Source organism: Equus przewalskii, chromosome 22 (assembly GCF_037783145.1).
Source record: "Equus przewalskii isolate Varuska chromosome 22, EquPr2, whole genome shotgun sequence".
Taxonomy (NCBI): domain Eukaryota; kingdom Metazoa; phylum Chordata; class Mammalia; order Perissodactyla; family Equidae; genus Equus; species Equus przewalskii.
In genome coordinates, this window is record NC_091852.1 from 33,088,986 (window position 1) to 33,111,985 (window position 23,000).

General features: G+C 38.9%; 1 protein-coding gene and 1 long non-coding RNA gene across 8 annotated transcripts; one reads left to right on the forward strand and one right to left on the reverse strand.

Annotated features, from left to right (window-relative positions):
* The first annotated feature begins 496 nt into the window (after window positions 1-496).
* On the forward strand, window positions 497-22,904 carry LOC139078754 (uncharacterized). The gene is made up of 4 exons (XR_011531800.1): window positions 497-594; window positions 8,749-8,941; window positions 18,785-18,915; window positions 22,019-22,904. It is a non-coding gene; the product is annotated as an uncharacterized lncRNA (long non-coding RNA).
* On the reverse strand, window positions 4,687-14,072 carry CER1 (cerberus 1, DAN family BMP antagonist). Of its 7 annotated transcripts, none has more exons than XM_070590750.1 (5): window positions 13,877-14,040; window positions 13,523-13,690; window positions 10,865-10,939; window positions 8,724-9,303; window positions 4,687-7,085 (listed from the first exon to the last, which is right to left on the reverse strand). In XM_070590750.1, exons 3-5 carry the CDS (start codon window positions 10,888-10,890, stop codon window positions 6,771-6,773), a joined length of 921 nt encoding a protein of 306 aa, XP_070446851.1. In that variant the 5' UTR covers window positions 10,891-10,939; window positions 13,523-13,690; window positions 13,877-14,040; the 3' UTR covers window positions 4,687-6,770. The 7 variants fall into 7 exon arrangements, with proteins under 7 accessions (XP_070446851.1, XP_070446852.1, XP_070446854.1 ...); XM_070590751.1 differs by having other exon boundaries at window positions 10,677-10,939; XM_070590753.1 differs by lacking the exon at window positions 10,865-10,939 and having other exon boundaries at window positions 13,877-14,072.
* Window positions 22,905-23,000: the final 96 nt, after the last annotated feature.

Sequence of the window (23,000 nt, forward strand, 5' to 3'; positions counted from 1 at the left end):
AGGCTGAAAGCTATGCTACCGCGACTTCAAATACCAGCAGGGTCACCCATGGTGGACAGGTTTCAGACTAGGAAGAATTTGTGGACCTGGCCACCCACTTCCAAAAATATCATCTATGAAAACCCTATCAATAGAAGCAGAGGATTGTCTGATAATAGCGCTGGAAGGTGAGAGGATGGCGCAAAAAGATGGGGCAGGGTTCTGCTCTGCTGTCCACAGTGTCACTAGGAGTTGAAATTGACTCAATGCACTAATAACAAAGATGAGAAATCTGTCTGTTCATTAAGTTTTCATCTAGTTCTTGCCTGAGGTTTGGGCAGGACACAAGTTTCCTTTTAGTTACCGAATTGTGACATAAAGAAGCGCTTACTGGAAATTCTTGTTCCTTGTATATTGGACATAAAGAGGTGTGTTTTCCTTAGCTGGTAGACAAGAGGCAGTTGTGATGATTTCCTTGAAAAACATTAACCCGAGTCCCCACCCACAGGTAGTCACTGGTGATTGTTTCTTTGGGAGGAAAGGAGGAGGAATAAAACAGAATCAGAGGGAGGCAAACAACAAGATGAACATCTGAGCTCTCTCCCGGAAGTGTGGGTGAGTAAGTGGGGCCTGGATCTGGAAAACTAGTAGTACAGGAAAGTCCATTCCTTCGCTCAGGGTATTATTACTCACCTGTTTCACCACTGCAAGCTCCTGAATGTGAGCATTAGATTAAACAAGGTGAAGAAGACCCACTCATGTGTATTTAGAATTCATTCTCTGTTCCTAAAATGGAAACTTGACTTTCCTGAGTTCCAGTCAGAAGAGGTTTGTGCACCTGATTTCCAAGGTTTCTTCCAGCTCTTCTCGCCTCCAGCTTTCTCTCCATTCCAATTTATCATACCCACGATAAAGATTTTTGGCTCATGGAAATCTTTGAGAAGCTCAGGAAAATTCTGGACCTTCTCCCCTGAAGTATGCTCATCCCTACAACATTTGCACACATTTCAGGGGGTTCATGAGCTCCTCTGAAGCTACTGTTGTAAACCCCTACCACCCTAATCTGAGAAAAAACCTTCAAAAACTCCCTATTGCCTGCCAAATATGTTCTTAAAACCTGTTGGCTGCCATTCAAAACTCCCCACACTATGAGTACTATCTATCCTTCCAAGAACGGCTCCCAAAATTCATTCATTTAGCTTACATACATTTGAACACTTATCCCTTATAAAACATTAAAATTATACATTTTATGTATATGTTTATATTTATGTATATATGCAAATATATACATATTAAAATATAAATATTATACTATAGAAATAATATATTCATGTATTAAATAATATAATATATAAAGCATAAAATATTATATTAGAAACAGAGGGGTATCAAAGATGTATAATATACAGGGCTTGCTGTTAAAGACTTTACAATCTAGAAAGAAAGATAAGATAGGTAAATAAATTATAAAAGTTAAAAAGTAGCCATGGCTGTGGCAGATACTGTTGCTTGCCTACTCAACAGCCATTTTCTCTTTATTTCTTGCTGTCAGAGCAAAGATTTTGTTCCATCGTTTATCCCCAATGGAACTGATTTTATTCAGCACTTTAAAAGGTACACAAGTGAGAGAGGATAACTTTTTTCTACTATAGACGTCAGTGTGTGAACAGTGAAACATGATGTCTGGAACTCCAGCAGCCATGTTGTGACTGAGGGGAGTTTTAGCTAGTGGAAGACCCACTGAAAGCGACAGATCAGAAAGAAGGAAGGAACCTGAATCCTTGATGGAATGGTGGAAATGACTTGACCAACCAGGGAACCAGTTGTCCTCCAGACTTCTTGTTAGTGAAATAATATATCCCTTTATAATTTAATATATTCTGAGTTGTGTTTTCTGGTACTTGAGTTGAAAGCATTCTCATGGATATAATTGCCTTAAGACAGGCATGGATAATGGGCTTTAGGAATCAGAGCGGGAATAGACAAGTGAATGAATCAGGTGTTTAACTCTGACTACGTATGGATATATATGGATGGATATGGATATGGATATATATATATATGATGCTTATATAAATATATATATTTCTTTCTTTGCTATCTTGAGGCAACGTGGCATAGTATGAAAGATCTGGGACTTTGGAGTCATTCAGCCTCTGCTACTCCCAGCAGTGATACTTTGGGAAGGCTATTTAATTTATATGAGCCTCAGCATCCTCATCTATAAAATAACACGATACTCCCTTCCTCACATGGTCTTGTGAGGGTTAAATGAGATGATATACACAAAGTGCTTGGCACAGAGCCTGACGCATGATACACTTTCAGCATATGATATCTATCAATATTATTTCTTTTATGAAAATAAAAAATTTTTCTTGAGTAGCTCCTGCATGCTGGGCACTTTCATAGGCATTGATTACAACAGGAAAAGAAATCCAACATGATCCCTGTTCTCCCGGAGCTTATGATCTGACTAATGGTGACACCAATAAAGGTATAATTATAAACTGAGGTGTGTGCTCTGAAGTGAAGGCCACAGAGCCATGAAATCATGTGAGAGGTGAACCTGACTTTGCCTTGGGTTAAGGAAGGGTTCACTGGGAAAGTGGGGTTTGAGTTTGGGGTTGGGGTCATCGTTCTAGCTTTACAGAAGCAAATACATTTAGTTACTTGTTCCTGGACTGTAAGCTTCTTAAAGTCAGGAATTAAATTCAGATAATCATATATTCATTTATTTATATTGTTTGTGTCCAGCGCAGTGACCAGGCTCATCACAGAGAATCATAAATATTTGTGGACTGAATGAATGAACCACTATGACTTTCACTCTCCTTGTCGAAAAAATGGGTATAAAATGTCTACTTCTAGGAGATGAGGACTATAAAGCACTTGAACACATAGTAAGGGCTCAATAATTGGTAGCTTTTATTATTATTACTATTATTATTGCTTTATAATTTACATGCATTAACTCTTTTACTATATTATAAGCTCCAGGGTGGTGAGAAATGAGTCTTATCTATCTTTGATTATTCCAGTGTTCTCAACACAGTGTCTTGCATAGAATAAATTCTCTGTAAAAATTCAGAGAACACATGACATTCTCAATTAGGAATTAAATTGACATGTTAAAGAGACTATGTACATTGAAAAAATAAGTTAGCAAAGCTAAGTTAATCACTCTCTGTAGGGAATACTTACTGCCAAATTTCTAGAATAAAGATAAAATATATAGAAAAAAGACCTCTAAAAACTGTTGTAAAAAGAAGCCAGAATCCTGTGTGGAGAAGAAAAGAACTTAGAACAATTCATATCGAATGCCATGCATGTAATTAAAAACTCACAGCTTTAATGTCCCCCTTTCAGAGACTACCCAATCTAGGGTAACTAGTCTCGAACACTCTTCTCTACTTTAATTCTTTGCATACCACGTATAGACACCTGGTATTTTTGCTTTTCAGCTGATCGATTTTCAAGTTGCTTGACTCTCCCCACTAGAATGTAAGTTCTCTAGGACCAGGGATCTTGTCTGACTAGTTTCCTTGCCATAGTCACAGCACCTAGAGCTGTATTTTGCACATAGTTGGTGGACAAATGTATACCTGTTGAATAAAGGAACACGTACGCAAAAGTAATACTCTGTATTATTGACGGATGTGCATGTACCTTTGCAAAAATCTAAAAGAGTATTGGAAGAATAAACAAGAATCTTTGGGGGTAGGGTGGGTAGTGAAGGGTCGGGGCTTGGGGGATGGGACTCAGCATGGTGGTTAGAGGGGACATTACTTATGTGTGAAATGGTGATTTCCTTTAAAAAAAATAGATGAAAAGCACAAGATGACAAAATGTTAAATATTTTGATGATGAGAATTTAAGTGTCTGTTATATTATTCTTTGCACTTTTCTGTGTCTTTTAAATTTCTCAAAACAAAGAAAAAAAAGAAATTCTGAATGGACAAGAGTGAATTAACCCCTTGCAGTTTTACAAGACCTAAAGCTCTCCAATGTACTGTTACCTACACTTGATCATCACAATAATTTTGATGTAATTATTATCTACTTTATTTTATGCAGAAGGAAAATGAGACCAAGACCGATGAGGCGGCTGCCGTGACCACCTCTAAAGTCAGGGCATGCTTGACTGAACTTGACCTGGTGATGATCTCTCTTTCAAGAGATAACATCAGGGCCAGCCTGGTAGCGCAGCAGTTAAGTGCACACGTTCTGCTTCGGCTGCCCAGGGTACGCTGGTTCGGATCCTGGGTGCGGACATGGCACCACTTGGCAAGCTATGCTGTAGTAGGCATCCCACGTATAAAGTAGAGGAAGATGGGCACGGATGTTAGCTCAGGGCCAGCCTTCCTCAGCAAAAAGAGGAGGATTGGCAGCAGTTAGCTTAGGGCTAATCTTCCACAAAACAAACAAAAAGAGAGATAACGTCAATGTCCTTCAAATCTGAGCACTAGATAAGAAGTAAAAAGAAAACAGCTTTGAAGCCTATAGGCAAGAGACCCAGAAGAGTTAAATCTAAATGGATGGACAATGAATGAGCAAATATTTTAATACAAAGAAAAAATACACTCCAAATGACCTTAGGTAAATTGCTTAAACTTTTTAAAGCTTATTTTCTTCACCTATAAAATAGAGTATTTACCTACCTCATGTGTATTTCAAAGGGATTGTATAATTTATGCATTTATGTAGTACATAAATTGTACAATTTGTATAAAAGACACGGCACAGTATCTGGCACTTAATAGATTGGATACTTTTGTGTTTCCTCTTGGTTTCTTATGCTCCCATGTATTATGTTGAACCACTGAAAATTTCTTTTTTTGTGAGTAAAATTGATTGACTATGGACAATTTTGTGAGGTTCATGCTATCACTCTATGAATGTAAGCTCTGATTCTGCTGTCAGCTATCTCATCTCAAATTCACATGTGTGAAAAGGGCAGACCAGAGTTTGAATAAAACTGGTAATTATTTGGGGCTTGGGCTTGCAAGTCCATTTGCAGGATAGATAAAAGCGATTTGCAAGTGTGGAATGAAGAAAAGGATAGTCCAATTGGCAGAGACAGGTTTACATAATCAGGGTTAAGCAATTGCAAACTAGACAGCTGCTCAATAGCTTTTGGCACCAAAATATATTGACCAGCTGGGATATCATTAATACCTAACAGTTTTATCCTTATGACCATATTTTGGCCAATGAGGTTGTCTTTGACCACCAAAGGGTATAATATATTCTGAAGTAAATGCCACGTGTGTATCTGTGTATCACATATTCTATTACATTGATGTGTGATAGAACATACACTAAATATAAATGCATTCGCTTCTTTGGAACACCAGGTTAGATGGTGTGATTAAAGAGGAATAGAATTTAAAAATATTGATGTCTTTTTTTAAAAAAAATAATCATTATTCTGGGAAATGCTTTTTTTGTGTATACTGAAAGTAAAGAGATCCAAATAAAATAATTTTTAAAGACGAATTTTTAAAGAATGATTATAGAAAAAGAAATATGGCTAGGGAAAACCAGTTCTGCACAATGTATGCATACAAATGAGTACAGACAGGAGAAATGTAATCACGGAAAGATAGTGATTAAATGACCTTAACAGAAAGCTGTTTGAAGTGTCAGAAGAAACACTTGGGCCATTGTCATTAGCCTCTGAAGCCATTTCAGAAATGCTACTAGCTAGGTGACCTCCACATAGTGCCTTTCAATTATGAGACAGACAAAATAAATAAGGAAAAAATATAAGACAATTGAATGCCATGACATTTCCCAGAATGTTTCATACACTAAAATTTAATACATTAACGTATTCAGAATATCTTCAGGACTCGCAATTGCAGCATTTGAAGAATAAAATTTGTAATACCAGGTTTTTACATAGTAGTAAAAAACGGTCCTCCAAACGCAGAACCCATACTTGCTACCTAATCCAAAATGCGTGTGGATAAAGGATTTCACTGTAAATTGTTTCAATGTTAAATCCTTTGCATTTTATTTAATTTGACATCTACTGGCATTCCTTGGTCACTTTTGTTAGCATCTCTGGTTGACCTTTAACCCAGGAAAGGATCATGGCCTTTTCCTTGACCATAATACAGGTACTTTTTTAGCCACAGATGATTGTTCCTGGTCCCTCTGTAAACCACTAAAAGTAACGTCAATGTTCCTTCTTCAAAGCCGAAGACCCAACATTATGAACTTTATACGAAGAGTATCAAAAGTAAGGAGGTAACCAAACAACTTACTCCTTACATCTATGAAGCTACTGCCTGACATGCAAAGGCAGCTACAAGTATGAGGAATCCTTTCTAAGAATACGCCCCCTGTCCTTTTTTCCTGATGCTTTGACAAGCTATTAAAAAAAGCCCAATCTTATGGCCTAGTTTATTTCTTTTGCTTCTTCAGATGGCTTTTACCAAAACTTGGAGACAATAGATCATGGAATATTAGTAGTGGAAAGGACTTTAGCAATCAACTAGTTCAAGTCCCTCATTTATAGGAGAAAAAGTTTAGGTGGAGAAAACTTTTCTACTTGTTAACTTGTTAGCATCCTATGGCCAGTTAGTGGCAGAGCCAAGACTAGATCCCAAATGTGTACTGATAATTGGATGAATACCATTTCCTCTAAATTGTTCTATCTTACTACTTTTTAAATCACCTTCCCTTAAAATATTATGGACCCACTAAATGTTTCCAGACTGAATAATCAGCAACTTTGCCATTGTGGTTTTGCTTTTCAAAAGTAACAGTGGGATAGCTTTTTAAGTTGAAAATCCTGGGATAAAGGGATCCTGGGCATGAAATTCTGCCCGGGAGCCTGCCTGTAGGAGGTATCCATGCTCGTGCTCCATCTTCACCTTGCACTGGCACTCCTCCACCAGCATCACCACCTTGACCACGGGGGCAAGGCCAGTGCAGTTCAGCTGCAAGTGCATCGTGGTGAACTTGGCAGGCAAGCAGTGGAAGCAGAAGGTATGGGGGTGCTGCGCAGCTCCAGGAGAATGAACAGACGCACACTTCCCAAAGCAAAGGTTGTTCTGTACAACTACTTTCTCACAGTCTTCATGGCTGATAGTCTAAAAGGCAAGCACATCTCCATTAAATTATCTTGAGTCATTTCATTAACACATATGATGCAAAAGCTATAGACTGTAAGTCTGAGGATAATTTAGACTAAAATTTCAAAACCTTTTCAATTTTGGATATTTTGCAATATCTAAGTAATGGTATCTACAGGGGCACAGAGTGACCAGAAATCTTATCTAGTTGGATGTTACCAGATGAAAAAATTCGAATGGCTAGCTTCTTATATAAGTAATGTGCCATATCTTTGTATTCCTTACAGATCATTGTGCATAATAGATTCTCAATACGTGTTTGTTCAGTTGCTCAGAGAATAGATCAGAACATCAAGAGTTTAATTCTATCCTACGTCTCAGGGCCTATCATACATTCAGATTTAGGAAGCTGCATGAAACAAGGTTGCAACACATATGCCTGCGGATCCTTATGCATTATATCACTTTTGCCTCTCCCATAACCCTATACACCTAGCTCCAAGTGCACTTCAAAATATATGAGTCAAACACCTTACATTTAATTTAATTAGCAATAGAATTCAAAATAAGAGTTTCAAAGGAAATTTGATTGCATGATTCTTAGGAGCAATTTTCTAATTGCATACGGCCAACAAAGCAGTCATTCTTGTTTGATATTTGACTCGTCATTGTTACACATCCTTGCCTTTTCAGGCAGAATACTTAACTGCCCTGCACAGTCAATTACTTTATAATACTGCCTGCTTAATTGGGCAGCCTTATTGGACTGTAAAATTTTACTCTACCCTGTGTTGCTTTTGGTTGAGTATCTTCATGTTTAAGGGCCTGATGCAATTTCTCAATTTTAATTTAAGATTTGGAATGTGGGGGTTGCCAGGACTGACTGGGGGAAGCAGATATGGAGTGCCCCTTCGTGTTAACAGTGTAGGATCAATCACAATAACCACAAATCAGCCAGTGCGACATGAGTTAGGAGACAGGCATTTCTAACGAGAGGAAAGGTGATTTTGCACTGAGATTATTTTTTGGAAGTTTATGAGAAAGTAAGTTGAATCAAATCACTTTTGCTGTTGTAATACTAGAAATGATATGGCAACTTCTGCCTGACAATGTCAACATATTTGATAGAACTTTGAAGTAGTTAGGAATGAAATACAGGGGTTAAGACCACCATGCAGTTGTACGGGAGTGTTTGGGGAGGGGTCCAATTATTCCAACTTCTCTACAGATGGAGTCGACTTACTCATCCTTATCCTAGTAAAGTGTAGAGATAGAGCTAAAGAGAAGTTCTGGCAATTGCTGTAAATTCCCAGTTTCCTCAATGAAGGTACAGTCTTACTCATCTCTCTGGATAGACCACCCCTAACATAAAAATAAGTCAAGAAATCCCCATAAAACCAAGCTCTGTGTCATAAATATGAATGATTACAATATTGGCGGTACCATCATACTATTTTTGCAGCATTTCCACAATACCAAGAGTCAATGGAAAGTTTAGAAGGCAATTTGGTATGTTTTGCCAAATCCTATGATGAGTGCCAGAGGACCAAATCTGAGAGTTAGGCTTCTGGCAGCTTCTTCTCCTACTCTCCACCTACCTCAGCTCTCCATCCCCTTCCTGCAAACCCTGGTTCCCTCTCCCCCAAGAACACATACCTGGCTGAAGGGCACTGTTCTACAGGTCTCCTGATGCACTTCATGGCTTTTGATGGGCAAGATGATCCCCTGAGAAGCCGGACTCATTCTGAACATGAAGTGGTGCCAGAATTTTTTGGCTTCTTCCCGAAGAGGAGACTTCTTCACTTGCATCCCATCCTTTGGCTGAGTGGGGGCATGCAGCCCAGGTGGGAAGTTCTCACTGATCAAGTCATGAGGTGGGTGCACTTCTTTCTCAGGTTTCTTCCAGAACCTTCCAAACCTGGAGAGCATCTTCTCTCTCTGCCTCTGGCCTTCCCCTGCAGTGCTGGCACCTATCAGGTGTGGCACTGCAACAAACAGATCTGGCTTTTCCTCTGCTTCCTCGTGGTTGCCCACGGGGAGCTCTCTGCGATTCCTTTCTAGGAGCACGAGAGAAGCAGACCTCGGACTCTGGCGGCCAGCCCAGTGCCGTGCAGCCTTCCCTAGAGGCAGGAGCACCAGCAGCTGAAGTAAGAGGAGATGCATGCTGTCGGGGGCCCACACTTCTTTGAGATTCACAGATGGCAAGGCGCAAAAAGGAGGCTCACTCTCTGCAGGACTATGAACAAGGAGATCCTATATATAGATACCTGCCTTGTGGGATGGGAAGGCAGGTGGTCAGTAGCCAGGCAGGGTAAACACATTTATTGTTTGCTTGGATTATGTAGTGCTAATGGTGTCCTGCCTTCACTTTGGTTTTGTGTATTTTAGAAGGCCCCAGTGAAAGCCTGGGACCCAGGGGGTAATTAGCTGACACTTTATTGTCTGAGACTGAAAGAGCAGTATTAGCAAAAACAACACATTCTTTGCCGGGATTTCCCATCACTGCTCTTAGAAGAAGGACCAGAGTCAGCTAACATTTGCGGTGCATCTGCTTTGTGCTGGGATAGAATAGATGAGATGTGTTTTTATGAGAGAAGTGTGTCAGACAAAACTAGAGGCATATATTTAGCAAAATCCCAGGTCTTTAGGCTCTTCTCACACACACTCACACACACACACACACAAAACACACTCACAGGAGTGGTCAAAGAAGTATATCAAAATTGTGTGGAAGGGAAAGGAAGAAATAGAAGGATGTTAACTTTGGTGAGCAGAGGACTCTCCATTTACTTAGATGTGGTTGGGGTTGTAGATTTTTGTATTGTAACAGAGTAAAGGGAATATATCCTCCTTCTCCACACATGGAAACTCACAATTCGCAAGTTAATCCCCTCACCTTAAGAATCAAATACTTGGTGCTAAATTTCACAACTGGTGGGTCATCAGATAAACTCTTTCAATTGTTCACAAATTTCTCAACAGGATCCTAAGTAATAGTCAGCTCATCAGTCTTCAGTGAGGATGGGGAACTGTCTCCCTCAAGCCGCCCTATTGATTTTTTTCCTTTCTCTAAACAAAGAGCCAGACTTGAGAACGTGGATTCTAAGAACCAGATTTGATAGCTCTGGGCATGAAGCTGGCTGGTCAATTCTTTACCTCAGAGAATCCACACCATCTTTTTTATTCTGTAGCAACTGATGACGAGGTTAAATAAAGATGGAGACAAACATATTTCTTCAGGATCAAAGGAAAACTTGTTAGGTGACTCTCATTCAAAAATGTTATAAATTGATGTGGATCAAGGCAGCCCCAGGGAGAGAAGCCCAAGGCGTCTGGCTTACATGCTGATCTGTATCATCCTCTGGGAAGCACAGGACATCCTGACTTGATTCGTATCTAAAGTTGTAAGACCACGCAATAACCAGACCCCACCTGCACTGATACCATTTTAATGACTTTTGCACGTGATCTTTCCTTTGTCTAGTAAAAATAAGTCACATACTCATGCCTTATAAATTTAGCCCTAACCCTCAACACATTGCAGCTCTTCACTGCCCGTGGGTCCTGCCCCCATGCTATTCTCTGAATAAAGGAGCGCTACTACCAGACCTTGAGAGTTCAAGAAATCTTTCTTTCGACTCCTCAGCTCACCGAGCCCACGTCATAAATCAGGCAAGGATATGAGAAAGAAACACATCTAAGGGCCAGCCCAGTGGTGCAGTGGTTAAGTTGGCACGTTCTGCTTCAATGGCCTGGGATTTGCAGGTTCAGATCCTGGGTGCAGATCTATGCACTACCTGTCAAGCCATGCTGTGGCAGGCATCCCACATAAAATAGAGGTAGATGGGCATGCATGTTAGCTCAGGGCCAGTCTTCCTCAGCAAAAAAAAAAGAAAGAAAAAAAGAAAGAAACACATTAGAAAACTGAAACTCCAGAATTGAGACCAATCGACTTTCCACACCATTTGAACAGTATTTTCATTGGGAATCGATCCAATACTTGCTTATATTTCTCCTCTTTCAACTTAATCACCCTATTCCTTGCTTTCAGTAACATACATAATCCTGGAACATGTCCTCTTTTTTTTTTCAGTACTGATTAAGCTTTCTTCCCAAGAAGTGACCCATTAGAATCTTTTTTCCAGACACTTGTGTTCTTTTTAATCGTCATGTCTGATTTCTGTGAGATAAAACCTCAAGTGAGTTCCTTTACCTACAATAATGCACTATTTTATAATGCACCACTTTTTCAGAATTCTATCAAAAGAGATATATTTTACTTGAACCAAATAGCCATAGAACCTGTGCTACTATTAATGACAGTAGAGCTGATTCATACTAAATGAGCATTACTATTTTCCATATTGTTTTAATTGCCTGCTGTTGGAATTTCTTAATTCCCCTCGGCCACCCAAGGCAATAGGCTTTCCAGAGCTGACCACTCTGCCCCTTGATTATAAATATAGTATGGACCCAGCTCTGATATATTTCCTGATCCTTTTTAAACTCCACATTTAGTGCCTGAAGTTCCATTGCCATGGATGAGAGTATCTAGCATTTCCCCAAAGGGAAGACTATTCCAAGGATTCCAGGCGGGGTCTCAGGTTGCTCGTCTCTGAACATAGGATGCAATTCAAATAATTTCTGTTGAATTAAAATTTGTAGCAGACTCACTTTGGAGGCCATGCTAGATCTAGAAGATGATAGAAAATGATACGAACTTGGCTCCTGCCCTCAAGCAGGTTGCATCGTCTAGTGGAATCATACATTTCATAACTTTATTATATTAGCTGTAGGGATGTCACTTATTCATTTGTAACTTTTTTTTAGTCCTAAACTCCTCTTCTTCTGATCCTAATTTTGCTGTTTATAAATGTCATTTAAAAACTACTCGTGGAGAATTTCCTTTTGCTGTTCTGTCATTCCTGTTGAGAAAATGTGCAAATATCTTGAAGGGTAAATATAGCAAAATAAAGCCTTCTGTGATGAGAACTATGGTCCCTAAGTATGGCTTTTACAGCTAAGGGCAGATGACGTTCGCCTTTCACCACTGTGTCCTTTCATCAAGCCTAAAGCTATGTATATGATACGCTCTATTTACTTTTAAGAACATAGACAAACATTTTGGAGCTTTCAGCAAAAGCATGCTGCCTCTTGGGTCTCTGGTGATACAGGCATCTAGTTACCTCTCAGTGTGAATGAAGCCAAATGGAGCTGGGTGTGGAGAGGGCCTCCAGTCACAGCAGGAAGCCTGTGTATGGAGAGAGCCCCACAAATTGTTGGTGTCCTTAGTACCAAATGCCACAGTGAAAGGCAGGCCTGAGCCTACATGACCCCAAGCCTGCTAAGTCCACTTCCTGGGACAACGTCAGGCCTTTGTGAGAGCCAGAGGGGCCAATCTCATAATTCATTCCAATTTACAATTCAGTCTCAGCACGACCTGAACTCTCTGATTTCAACCTGACCTGGTTTTCCTAGGCACTAAGATGTCCTCAAGACCAGATAGAGCTCCCAGTGTGCTGTGAGAGGACAGTAACAGCTACGTCTTCTGTCCCTCTTATGAATCTCAGAAGGGAGCTAAAGAGCGGTCTCGTGTGCTCTGAGGGAAAACAGAGAGGCTAAGATCTTTCCTGAAAACCCTGGATCTAAACCCACAAAAGGTGAGAGGCAGTGTTGGGGTAGGAGGTGGGCACTGGAGTTAAACTTAAAGACAGAAAAGGGAGTGGGTTGATAAATTTGTGGAAGGAATCTGTTTAGGGCACATCCATTGCCTCACAACTACCTCTCTCTTCAAAATATGGAATAGCAATAGTGTTATGGGAGTTTAGATTATTTAAAACAAGCAAACAAACAAAACAAGGCAGAATCGTTCTTTTCTTTTCCAAAGGACAGGAAAGAGGGCAAGTTAGGGTAAGTGGTTTCCACCTAAACCTTTTAACATGATTCAGTTTGGTAAATTATTCAAAGTGTAGAACTCTCCCCCCACTGCACTCCCCTCCCTGCCACTTTCTGTGGAAAGAGCACATGAGGAAGGACCTCACTCCCCAAAGCTGCTCACTTATTGGACTCATTGATGCATTCATCCACACAGCATGTATTTGAGTGCCAACTCTGTGCTAGGTCCTGGGAGTAAAATGGTGAGGGTCCAGGCCCAGTGGAGTTTGCAGTCTGTAAGGAGAGTCTGGTTTATTCAACATAAGTTACACAAAGAAAACCTAGGCAGCACCATTCCTGTACTAATCAGAGACTTTCCAGTAGATCCAAATCCCAAAGGCACTGTGCACTGCTACATTGTGTTTCTGCTAATTTTATTCAATAAATATTTGTTGAGTGCAAGGAAGTGCAATAGATGTGTGATAATTTTCTTTTATTTTTGATTAGGTAATAAATATAGGTAAGAACAAAATTCAAATAACACAAAAAGTTGTGCAATGAAAGACAAATCTTCCTCTTACCTCCCAGTCCTCCTGTCCTGCCATGGAGGCAATCGCTGGAATCAACTTCTTTGTGGTCAATCTTTTTAAGTTGTCACCTGTTGTGGGCCAAATTGTGACCCCCAAAATCCGTATGTTGAAGTCTTAATCCTCGGTACCTCGGAATGTGACTGTATTTGAAGATAGGGCCTTTAAAGAGGTAATTAAGTTAAAATGAGGCCGTTAGGGTAGGTCCTAATCCAAGAAAACCGATGTCTTCACAAGAAAAGGAGATTAAGACAAAGACACACACAGAGGAAACACCGTGTGAAGACACAAGGAGAAGACAGCAGTCTACAAGCCAAGGAAAGAGCCCTCAGAAGGAAACAATCTTACCAACGTCTTGATCTTGGACTTCCAGCCTCCAGGACTGTGAGAAAATAAATTTCTATTGTTTAAGCCCCCCTGTCTGTGGTCCTTTGTTATGGCGGCCCAACAGACCAATTCATCCCTTGAAGAGAACAAAATGTGTAGCCAATAGAGAAGGACAAAGATTAAATGGCATAGCATGCCACAAAAATTCCCCATTTCCGCTTTTAGGCACTGATCCCTGAATTCCCTTTTAAGGTCAGATTATTCTGTTCACAGTGTCAGTGTTCTCATTGTTCTCTGTCCGAAACACTCCCACACTATGGAGAAGCATTTTATTTTTTGCAACTGAGGATGTGTCTATTACAGTGTACAAGTCACGGATAATACCTAAATGTGACTAATGAACTTCTTATCAAGATTGCAGAGGGGGCTCCTGCCAATCTGAGAAGTAGGCCAAGGCGGCTGAGGTGACTTCTCCATGTGCCCTGCCATCCATCCATCCCCCACTGCCCACAGCCTCTATGTATGGCCAGCCCAGGATGCCTTCACTGGTGCTAAACCTGTGTCGTGCTTCTTCTTTTCCATCCTTAAAGTTTACCTTGATCATTTTTCATTCTGCAGAAAGCTGCTCTCAGAGAGAGTAATGTAACTGGAAGTAACTCTGGACTTGAAGCCAGAAAAACTTTATCCGATTCCTGGCTCTGCCTTACAGCTTGTAAAATACATGATCTCAGGTATTTAACTTCACGTCCATAAGCCTTGCCAGGGACAATACCAGCTGCCCTGTCTTCCTTACCTGGCTCATTGCCTTTTTTGTTTTTACTCCTCATCCTATTACCCTGGGTGACTTCAGCGTCCACATGGATGCGTCTGACCAATAACATGCCATCAGTATTACATGATGTCCCATTCAAACCCCTGATAGAAATCTGATGACCCCGCTCCAACTGGTCTCCCCATCCCCATCACATTCTGACCCCTGTTATTACCAGGAATTGCTCCACCTCTAAACTGTGAATTTCACATTCTACTCTCTTGTGACATGCTGTTCTATCAGTTCTCTCACTCAGTTGTGCCTACAGCATCTGTTTTCCGCTTTATCCTTGCAATAGCACTACCACAATTGTCGTTAAATAATTATCTGTGTCAACATTTGTTTAACATCTGTCTCCACTTTAGATTTTAAAGTCCCTGAAAGTAGGGGCTATGTCTTTCTTAGTCACCATCTCAGGCTCTGGAACAGTTTTTTCCATGTAGTAGATGCTCAAAAATATTGTTTAAAAATAAAGGAATGTATGAGTGAATATTTAGAATTGTCTGGTCTTCACTTCCTTCCCTATCTGGCTTGGATTCATGGCCCATCACTTAAAACTTTTGCAGGATTGCCAACTCCCTTGCTCTTTTTTCCTTTTCTTGCACCCATTTAGTAAAATTTCACCCCTGGAAATACCCAGCTGTTCACTTTCCCTTGGCCACACCTGGGCTGTGGAATGCAGAGATGATGACAAAATGGCAAAAACTGAGTCTATACAAATTAACTATCTCCCATCTTAACAGAACCCTCAATTCTGCCCAACAATCTTTCTGATTACTCTAGTCAACTCTCTCTTCATTTTCCATATAGATTATTTAAAAATCTTCTCTGATTATTTCAAACCTTTGTTCTGCCTCTTTCCTCATTTTCAATAAATGACCTCACCCCTTCTTCCACAAAGAAAGATCAAAGCCATCAGATGGGAGAGCTTCCTCCCAAATGGAAGAGTTTCCTCCCATTTGACCATCACACCATACCAATTCACTCCTCCTTTCCAATCTGCCCTTGGAATTCCATCCTTTCCAACCTACTTTAACGAGTAGTCTCCTCCCGTATCATCAAACTCCCTTCACTCCAGTGGCTGCCCCCCATCAGCATTTGTAAAATGTTTGCTTGTTTTGAATCATTTTCAAATGTCTCGATTTAATAAAAGGTTTCAGGTTCTGCACTTCGGCGTTGTCTTCTGCCTTCACAGGCAAATTTTGGGAAGAATTATCCAAACCCATTCTCCACTTTCTCATATCCTCTGACATACCACCTCACTGAAGTCTAGCTTTTTGCTCCAGCACTCCTTTAAATCTTTCTTCCCAGGATCAATCATCCATGCCTTCTTGTAGCAATTGGAACTCGGCAGCATTTTACTCATTTCTCATTAATTTGGTCCTACATAAAATGGAGAAAGAAAGGGAGGTCAGAGTGGGAGAAAGAGCCATGAGAATCCTAAAGTTTTAAGCTACAAGAACAGACCTGCCATCCAGCCAGCTCTCTAGATAGTAGAGGATTTTTACAAGGAAACCAGCTCACTCATAACACCAGGATTTGTTTGGGGCTCCAGAAGCCAGGTCCCTTCTTTACTCTGCCATTTAGTGCTTCCTCAAACTTGGCTTAATTTGGGTGCACAAATATCATCCTATCCAGGGAATGAAGGCTCCTCCAAGGCTGGGTCTGTGTTTGCTGGAAACTGCACTGTCAGCAACTTTGACAACAGGGATTTTTGTTTAAAGCATCTTTCTGTTTCTTTCCCATTCCTGGCTCCTCGCTCGGCACTTTGGAAGTTAATGAATATTCGTTTTAACATACCAAATCCAACAAAAATGTGGGCAGAAACTTCTGACACAGGTCCTTATTGTGCTTTGCTTTCTAAGAGGTATCTCTCTGTCCTGGAGAACTTATCCTTAATTCTCTGTGTTTAGACCCTGTTTTAAAATCAAATTTCCACTGGATCTGGGAAGACTCAGAATAAACCTTTCTTTATTTTCCAGCTTGGCTCAGTCTCAGAGTAGGTCTTTGAACTTTGTCCTACCAGACACAGTTCCCAGGCAAGTCTCTCCTGGAGAATAATTACACTCCTAGAAAAGGTAACTCATGCCAGAGGACTCTATGTGTGTTAGGTAACTTTATGTAGCTTGTAAATTGTTTTCCTCCCTTTGGAAGATGGGGGTAACGTATCACCAACAGAAGTGAGTGTAGGGGACATCCGTCTGAAAACCATTCTCCCACTGGCCACCTTGCCAGTTTCTGCTTATACAATGCAGACAGCTTGGGGGAACCATATTGTCCCTATAAGCTCATAACACATGGACAAATGATTAAAAACACATGGAAAAGAGTTCCGTGGCTAAACTAAAATTCAGATGGGAATGGAAAATCAACTTGCAAAGCTTTCAACTGACTCAGGGCCAAATGTAGGACAGAATGCAAGGAGAAGTTGCCAAAAGGGAGGGAAGTTGGAGAAAGAAGCAAGTCCCGGATAGGAAACCTAAAACAATGACACCTTGTATTGACAATTCTCTCTAAGTCTCTCCAAGAGTAGGCACCAAAATCAACTCTGGAAATATTAAGACCATCATTTCATGAAAGATTTTAGACAGATTTATATTTTCTACCCTCTATAAATAAAGGTTGGCTTGACTCTTTTGGCACCTTCTACGCAGAAACATAATGTTAAGTATCTGTAACATAAATATTAAAATATTACACACTTTTCCCTCCAAGGTGTGGGAATTAAATAACAAGGTGGCATGAGACAAACTGTGAAAAATCACGACAATAAAATGCAAAAGCAAAGCAGAACTTTCCAACCAAGCTTGCCTTCTGTTGTGCACCTGACCCTGGGCCCAAGTTTGCCATAAAGCTGGGTAGGCTTTAGTCATATCTGCAAAAGTTAAAATCCTGGTTCAAATCTGAAACTCTAAGAAGCCTGTTATTTGCAGCTAGTCACTAAAATGATCCGATTCTGACAGGTAGGAACTATGTAGACAAGAAGGTGATTTACTAGGAGCCAAGCTCTGCTAGTCTTCCACTGTGAAACACCTTTCTCTCTGTTTAGCACCATTTAAGTCTTCATGTGTTCATCTGGGGGCATGGTGAATCCTCAACACTTGCAATAAGTGTGTTCCTTAAATACTGAAGGCAAAAAAATTTTTGAAAGTGTGGCTGCATGGAGGAGCCATTCTTAGAAAATAACTATCACCCAAGTCCTTAGCCAACAATCTTTTAGCAAAGCAATCCTTTCTGTCACGTGGAAAACTATCCCCTAACTTGTCTCTCTTTATGATGAGAGTCGTGTATCATAGATCACATCTGAAAGCAAGACATACGGGGTTTTAAAAAGGGTCTCCCTGGTCATCTGAATTTCTCCCCAAACTGGAAACGTGTCCATGTTCAACACAAATATTCTAACATGCAGGAAAGTTCTTACTTGTAACATGGAACTTTAGAACCCTCCCATGTCACTCTCCCACCCCCAGCTCCTGCTTGGTTGCTTCCTGGTGAGGAAGAGCGCTGTTTGAAATTGTCATCCTCTTCCAAGTACTTTGCATCACACACACACACACATGCACTTTACAGCTTTTAGAAAGATGTCTTTATTGAGTGCCAACTATGTCCCAGGCGTATTCTTTATAGTTTCACATTTAGTTTTCACAACAATTTTTCCAGGAAGTTATTGCTATCCCCACTTTATAGGTGAGAAACCTAAGTTTAGGGAATTTAAGATGCACAGCTAGTAAGAGATGGAATTGAGACATAAACCCACCTCACGTTTTTCTCCCCTGTCAGTGTGTCTATTGCAATGTAGCTGTTAAAATGGTCATACATTATTTTATATTCTGCTATTTTAAATTAACATTATGATAGAATTATAATTTTAATGGAGGTAATATAATACTCCATTAAGCATTCTTCCGTCATTAGATATTTAAATCATATAATTTTGCTCCAATTTTTTATTGCCCCTGAAATAAAGATATCTTCATGCATAGAGTTTTTATTTTCCTTTGAAAATTTTCCGTTATGTAGAAATTATTTTGTTTCTCTTTCTTTAAACAGGTTTATTCAAGTATAATCGACATACAATATACAATACGTATTTAACGTGTACAATTTGATAATTTTAGATATCTACATGCATCTGTGAAACTATTACTACAATTAAGATAGTGAACACATCCGTCACTCTCAAAAGTCTCCTTACATCCCTTTGTGATCCCTTCTTCTGCCTGTTCCTGTCCTCCTCTCCCATTCCCAGGTAAATCCTGATTTGCTTTCTGTTACTATAGATTAGTTTGCACTTTCTAGGATTTTCTATGAATGGAGTACATACACATTATGTATTTTATTTTGTCAGGCTTCTTTCACTCAACGTAAGTATTTTGAGAATCATCCATGTTGTTGTATCAATATCTCATTTGTTTTTATTCCTGAATAGCAGTTCATTGTGAGGATATACTATAATTTGTTCATCCATTCACATAATAATGGACATTTGGTTGTTTACAGTCTTGGCTGTTACAAGTAAAGCTGCCATTGAACATTCATGTCTAAGTATTCGAATGGAAATAGGCATTCTTTTCTCTTAGGTAAATACCTAGGAGTGGAATGGTTGGATCATATGGTGGGTATATGTTGAACTTTTTAAGAAACCACCAATTTTTTTTCCAAAGTGGTTGGACTATTTTATATTTCCACCAGCAGTGTATGAGGGTTCCAGGTCCTTCACATCCTTGCTAACACTTGGTATGGTCAGTCTTTTAAATTTTAGCCATTTTAATAGCTGTATAATACTATTTCACTGTGACTTTAATTTGCAATTCCCTAAGGACTAATGATTAATATGTTGACATATTTTCATGTACTTATTTGTCATCCATATAACTTCTTTGGCGAAGTATCCGTTGAAATCTTCTGCCTATTTAAAAAAATTTTTATTATTGATTTTTAGGGCATTTTTTTTCCAATATGGTCTGGATACAAGTCCTTTATCAGATATACGTAGAGTAAATATTCTCTCCCAGTGTGTGGCTTGTCATTCGCTTGACAGTGTCTTGGCCAAGATGTATTTTCCTTTTGTGTATATTGTTGGATTTGAATTGGTAAAATTTTGTTTAGACTTTTTCCATCTGTATTCATGAGAGATATTGGTCTGTAATTTTCTTATAATATTTTTGTATGGTTTGGTATCGGAGTAATACTGGCCTCATAGAATGACTTAAAAAGTATTCCTTTATCTGCAATTTTCTGGCTGAGTTTTGTAGAATTGATACTATTTCTTCCTTAAATATTTCTAGAATTCAATAGTGAAGCTATCTGAACCTGGAATTTTCTTTTTGAGAACGTTTTAAAATATAAATTCAACTTCTGTAATAGAGGATTTCTTCATTACCTTTTTTTATTGAGCTTTGATAGTTTGTGTCTTTCAAGGAATTTGTTCATTTCATTTAAGTTGTGTATTGGTGCAAGCTGTTTATGATATTCCTTGTTATTTTAGTAGGATGTATTCTATAGATTCTATAGAATGAGAAGTGATGTCACTTCTCATTCCTGATATTGGTAATCTATGTCCTCTCTCATTTTTCCTAATCAGTCTGGTTAGAAATTTGCCTATTTTATTGACCTCAAAGAACAAGCTTTTGGTTTCATTGGTTTCCTCTATTGCTCTTCTGGGGTTTTTTTCCATTAATTTCTCCTCTATTTTTTATTTCCTTGTTTCTGCTTTCTTTTTTTTCTAGTTTCTTAAGGTGGAAGCTGAAGTGATGACCTTTCTTCCTCTCTATATAGGCGTGTAATGCTATAAAATTTCCCCCAGTACTGCTTTAATGGCATCCCACAAACTTTGATATGTTGTGTTTTCAGTTTTATTCAGTTCACTCTACTTTCTAAATTCCCCTCTGATTTCTTCCTTAGCCCATGAGTTAAAGAAGTCTATAATTTAGTTTCCAAACACTTAGGGATTTTCTAGAGATATTTCCATGATTGATTTCTAATTTAATTCCCTTGTGACCAGAGAACATATTTTGTATGACTTGCATCCTCTCAAATTTATCAAGACTCATTTTATGTCCCAGAATATGGTCTGTCCTGGCAAATGTTCCATGTCTACTTGAAAAGAATGGACATATATTCTGCTGTTGTTGGGTGGAATGTTCTATAAAAATCAGTTATGTTAATTTGGTTAACAATGTCCACACTTCTATATCCTTACTGATTTCCTGCCTACTTGTTCTATCAATTATTGAGAGAGGGTTAATATTAACATTTCTGACTGTAATTATAGATTTGTCTGTTTCTACTTGCAGTTCTATCGTTTTTGCTTCATGTATTTTTAAACTTTGTTATTAGATACATAAATGTTTAGGATTATTATGTCCTCTTGATGTATTGACTCCCTTAAACTATAAAATAACCTTCTTTATCCTCGGTAATATTCTTTGCTCTAAAATCTACTCTGATATCAATATAGCCACTCCAGCTTTCTTTTGATAGTTTTAGGATGGTATATCTTTTCCCATATTTCTTCTATAGAGTAACTTGGGATTGACTGCCTTTGGGAAGCGAAAATACAGGTGGGGATAGAAGCAAAAGGTGAACTCATGCTTCATTGCTTGGCAAAAGTATTGTGGGGTTACCATAAGGCTTTTAATGGAAGTGTTGGTTGATTTTTTGTTCCTTTCTGTCTTAAGATAAACTAAACTTTATTGCCTAGCAGAATACAAGACCTATAAAAACTGTTCAAAATGAACAGTTATATGTGTAAGTTATGAGGATAGTATATTCATTTCCTGCATGATCCTGTTCTAAAGACTTGTAAAATTAACTTTAAGAAAATCATGGCGTTCTGGACATTACAGACATCCAGACACATTCTAGCATAAGTAACAGTTCTCCCGTGATTGATGGGGAGAAAGAGGAGAAAGACCAATAAAGCAGTACTGTAAATTTAAAAATACATCCAATTGGCATTCCCTTCCCTTTAACCAACTATTTAAGCAAATAAACGAAAACCTGGGTGAGACATGGGGCAAAGACTGGAAAAAGTATCTTGGATGAGTCAGAAAAAAACACAGCAAATATATCAACCCATTTATAGCTTTCTAAAATAAAGTTTTATATGGTGATTTTTAATGGCATTTTTTTATTGAGATATACTTCTTATAACATAAATTCACCATTTAAAAGTATACATGTGAGTGGTTTTTAGTATATTTATTATGTTGTGCAACCATCACTACAATCTAATTCCAGAACATTTTTATCCCCTCATAAAGAAACCCTGTACATGTTAGTAGTTAGTCCCAAATTCCCCTCCCCCCCTCAACCCCTGGCAACCACTAATCTACTTTCTGTCTTTACAGATTTTCCTATTCTGGACATTTCGTATAAATGGAATTATTCAATACGTGGCCTTGCACATCCATCTTCTTTCACTTACAATATTTTCAACTATATGGTGGATTTTATCATACTCATCATTCAGAGATATTTTACTTGAATATAATAAAACCCATTGCTCAGAGTGGAAATAGATACAGGAATAATTGGAGGAGGTCCAGCCTACAATTTGGAAGACCCTGGTTCTAGTGCTGGTTTCATCCCACTTTAACTTCTGAGGACTTTGGTCTCTTCTGCTGTATAAGGATGTTAGATGAGATGATATCAAAGGTCTCTTTTGCTCTTCCTGTTACTCCAGGAATCTCAAAAACAGAGAGACACACACTGCTTGTCTTTTTTGGAAAAAAATATTTATTGCAAAATCAATTAACTAGATTTGAAAACTTTAGTTCCTAACTTGATCTGGAGACAGGAAATTTGGGACAGCTGCTATCAACAACACTTTGACCTGATTATAAACTCAGGAAGTTAACACCAACTTCTTTATCAGGAAGAAATATAACAAAAGAAAGCCTGAGCTGTTTGCACCGGTGTGTGTTTTCCTCCAATTCTGAAAAGGGATAATGTAATCAATGGTTTCCACTGTGACTTCCTCCCTGATAAAAAGCTCCATGCTTAAAATAAGTATTAGAAAGTTGCATATATGGCACTATGCATTTATACTTTTATTTTCCTATCTCATTCACTACAATACCTCCATATCTAGAACAATGTCAGGAGCAGGGTTGGTACTCCATATTCTATATTTGTTGAATGAATAGGTGGATGGATGGGTGGGTGGGTGGATGGATAAAAGTCATGTAATTAAAGGCCGATCTAAACAGCAAAGATTAAAAAAAACTACGTTGAGTTTTCTTCTCCATCTCTTCTTACAATGGTAGAATCATCGAAACCTAAAATGCATGTGTCCCCAGGAAAATTATAAGATGTTAAAAACCAAAAGAA

Bases quoted from the DNA above. Each gene is read 5' to 3' on its own strand.
- CER1 (XM_070590750.1), bottom strand. From the start codon at position 10,890: ATGCCTGCCACAGCATGGCTTGACAG. The intron at 9,304-10,864 runs GTAGTGCATAGA...CCTTGTTCATAG, and splicing joins GCCACAGCATGGCTTGACAG to TCCTGCAGAGAGTGAGCCTC. The intron at 7,086-8,723 runs GTATGTGTTCTT...CTTGCCTTTTAG, and splicing joins GAACAGTGCCCTTCAGCCAG to ACTATCAGCCATGAAGACTG.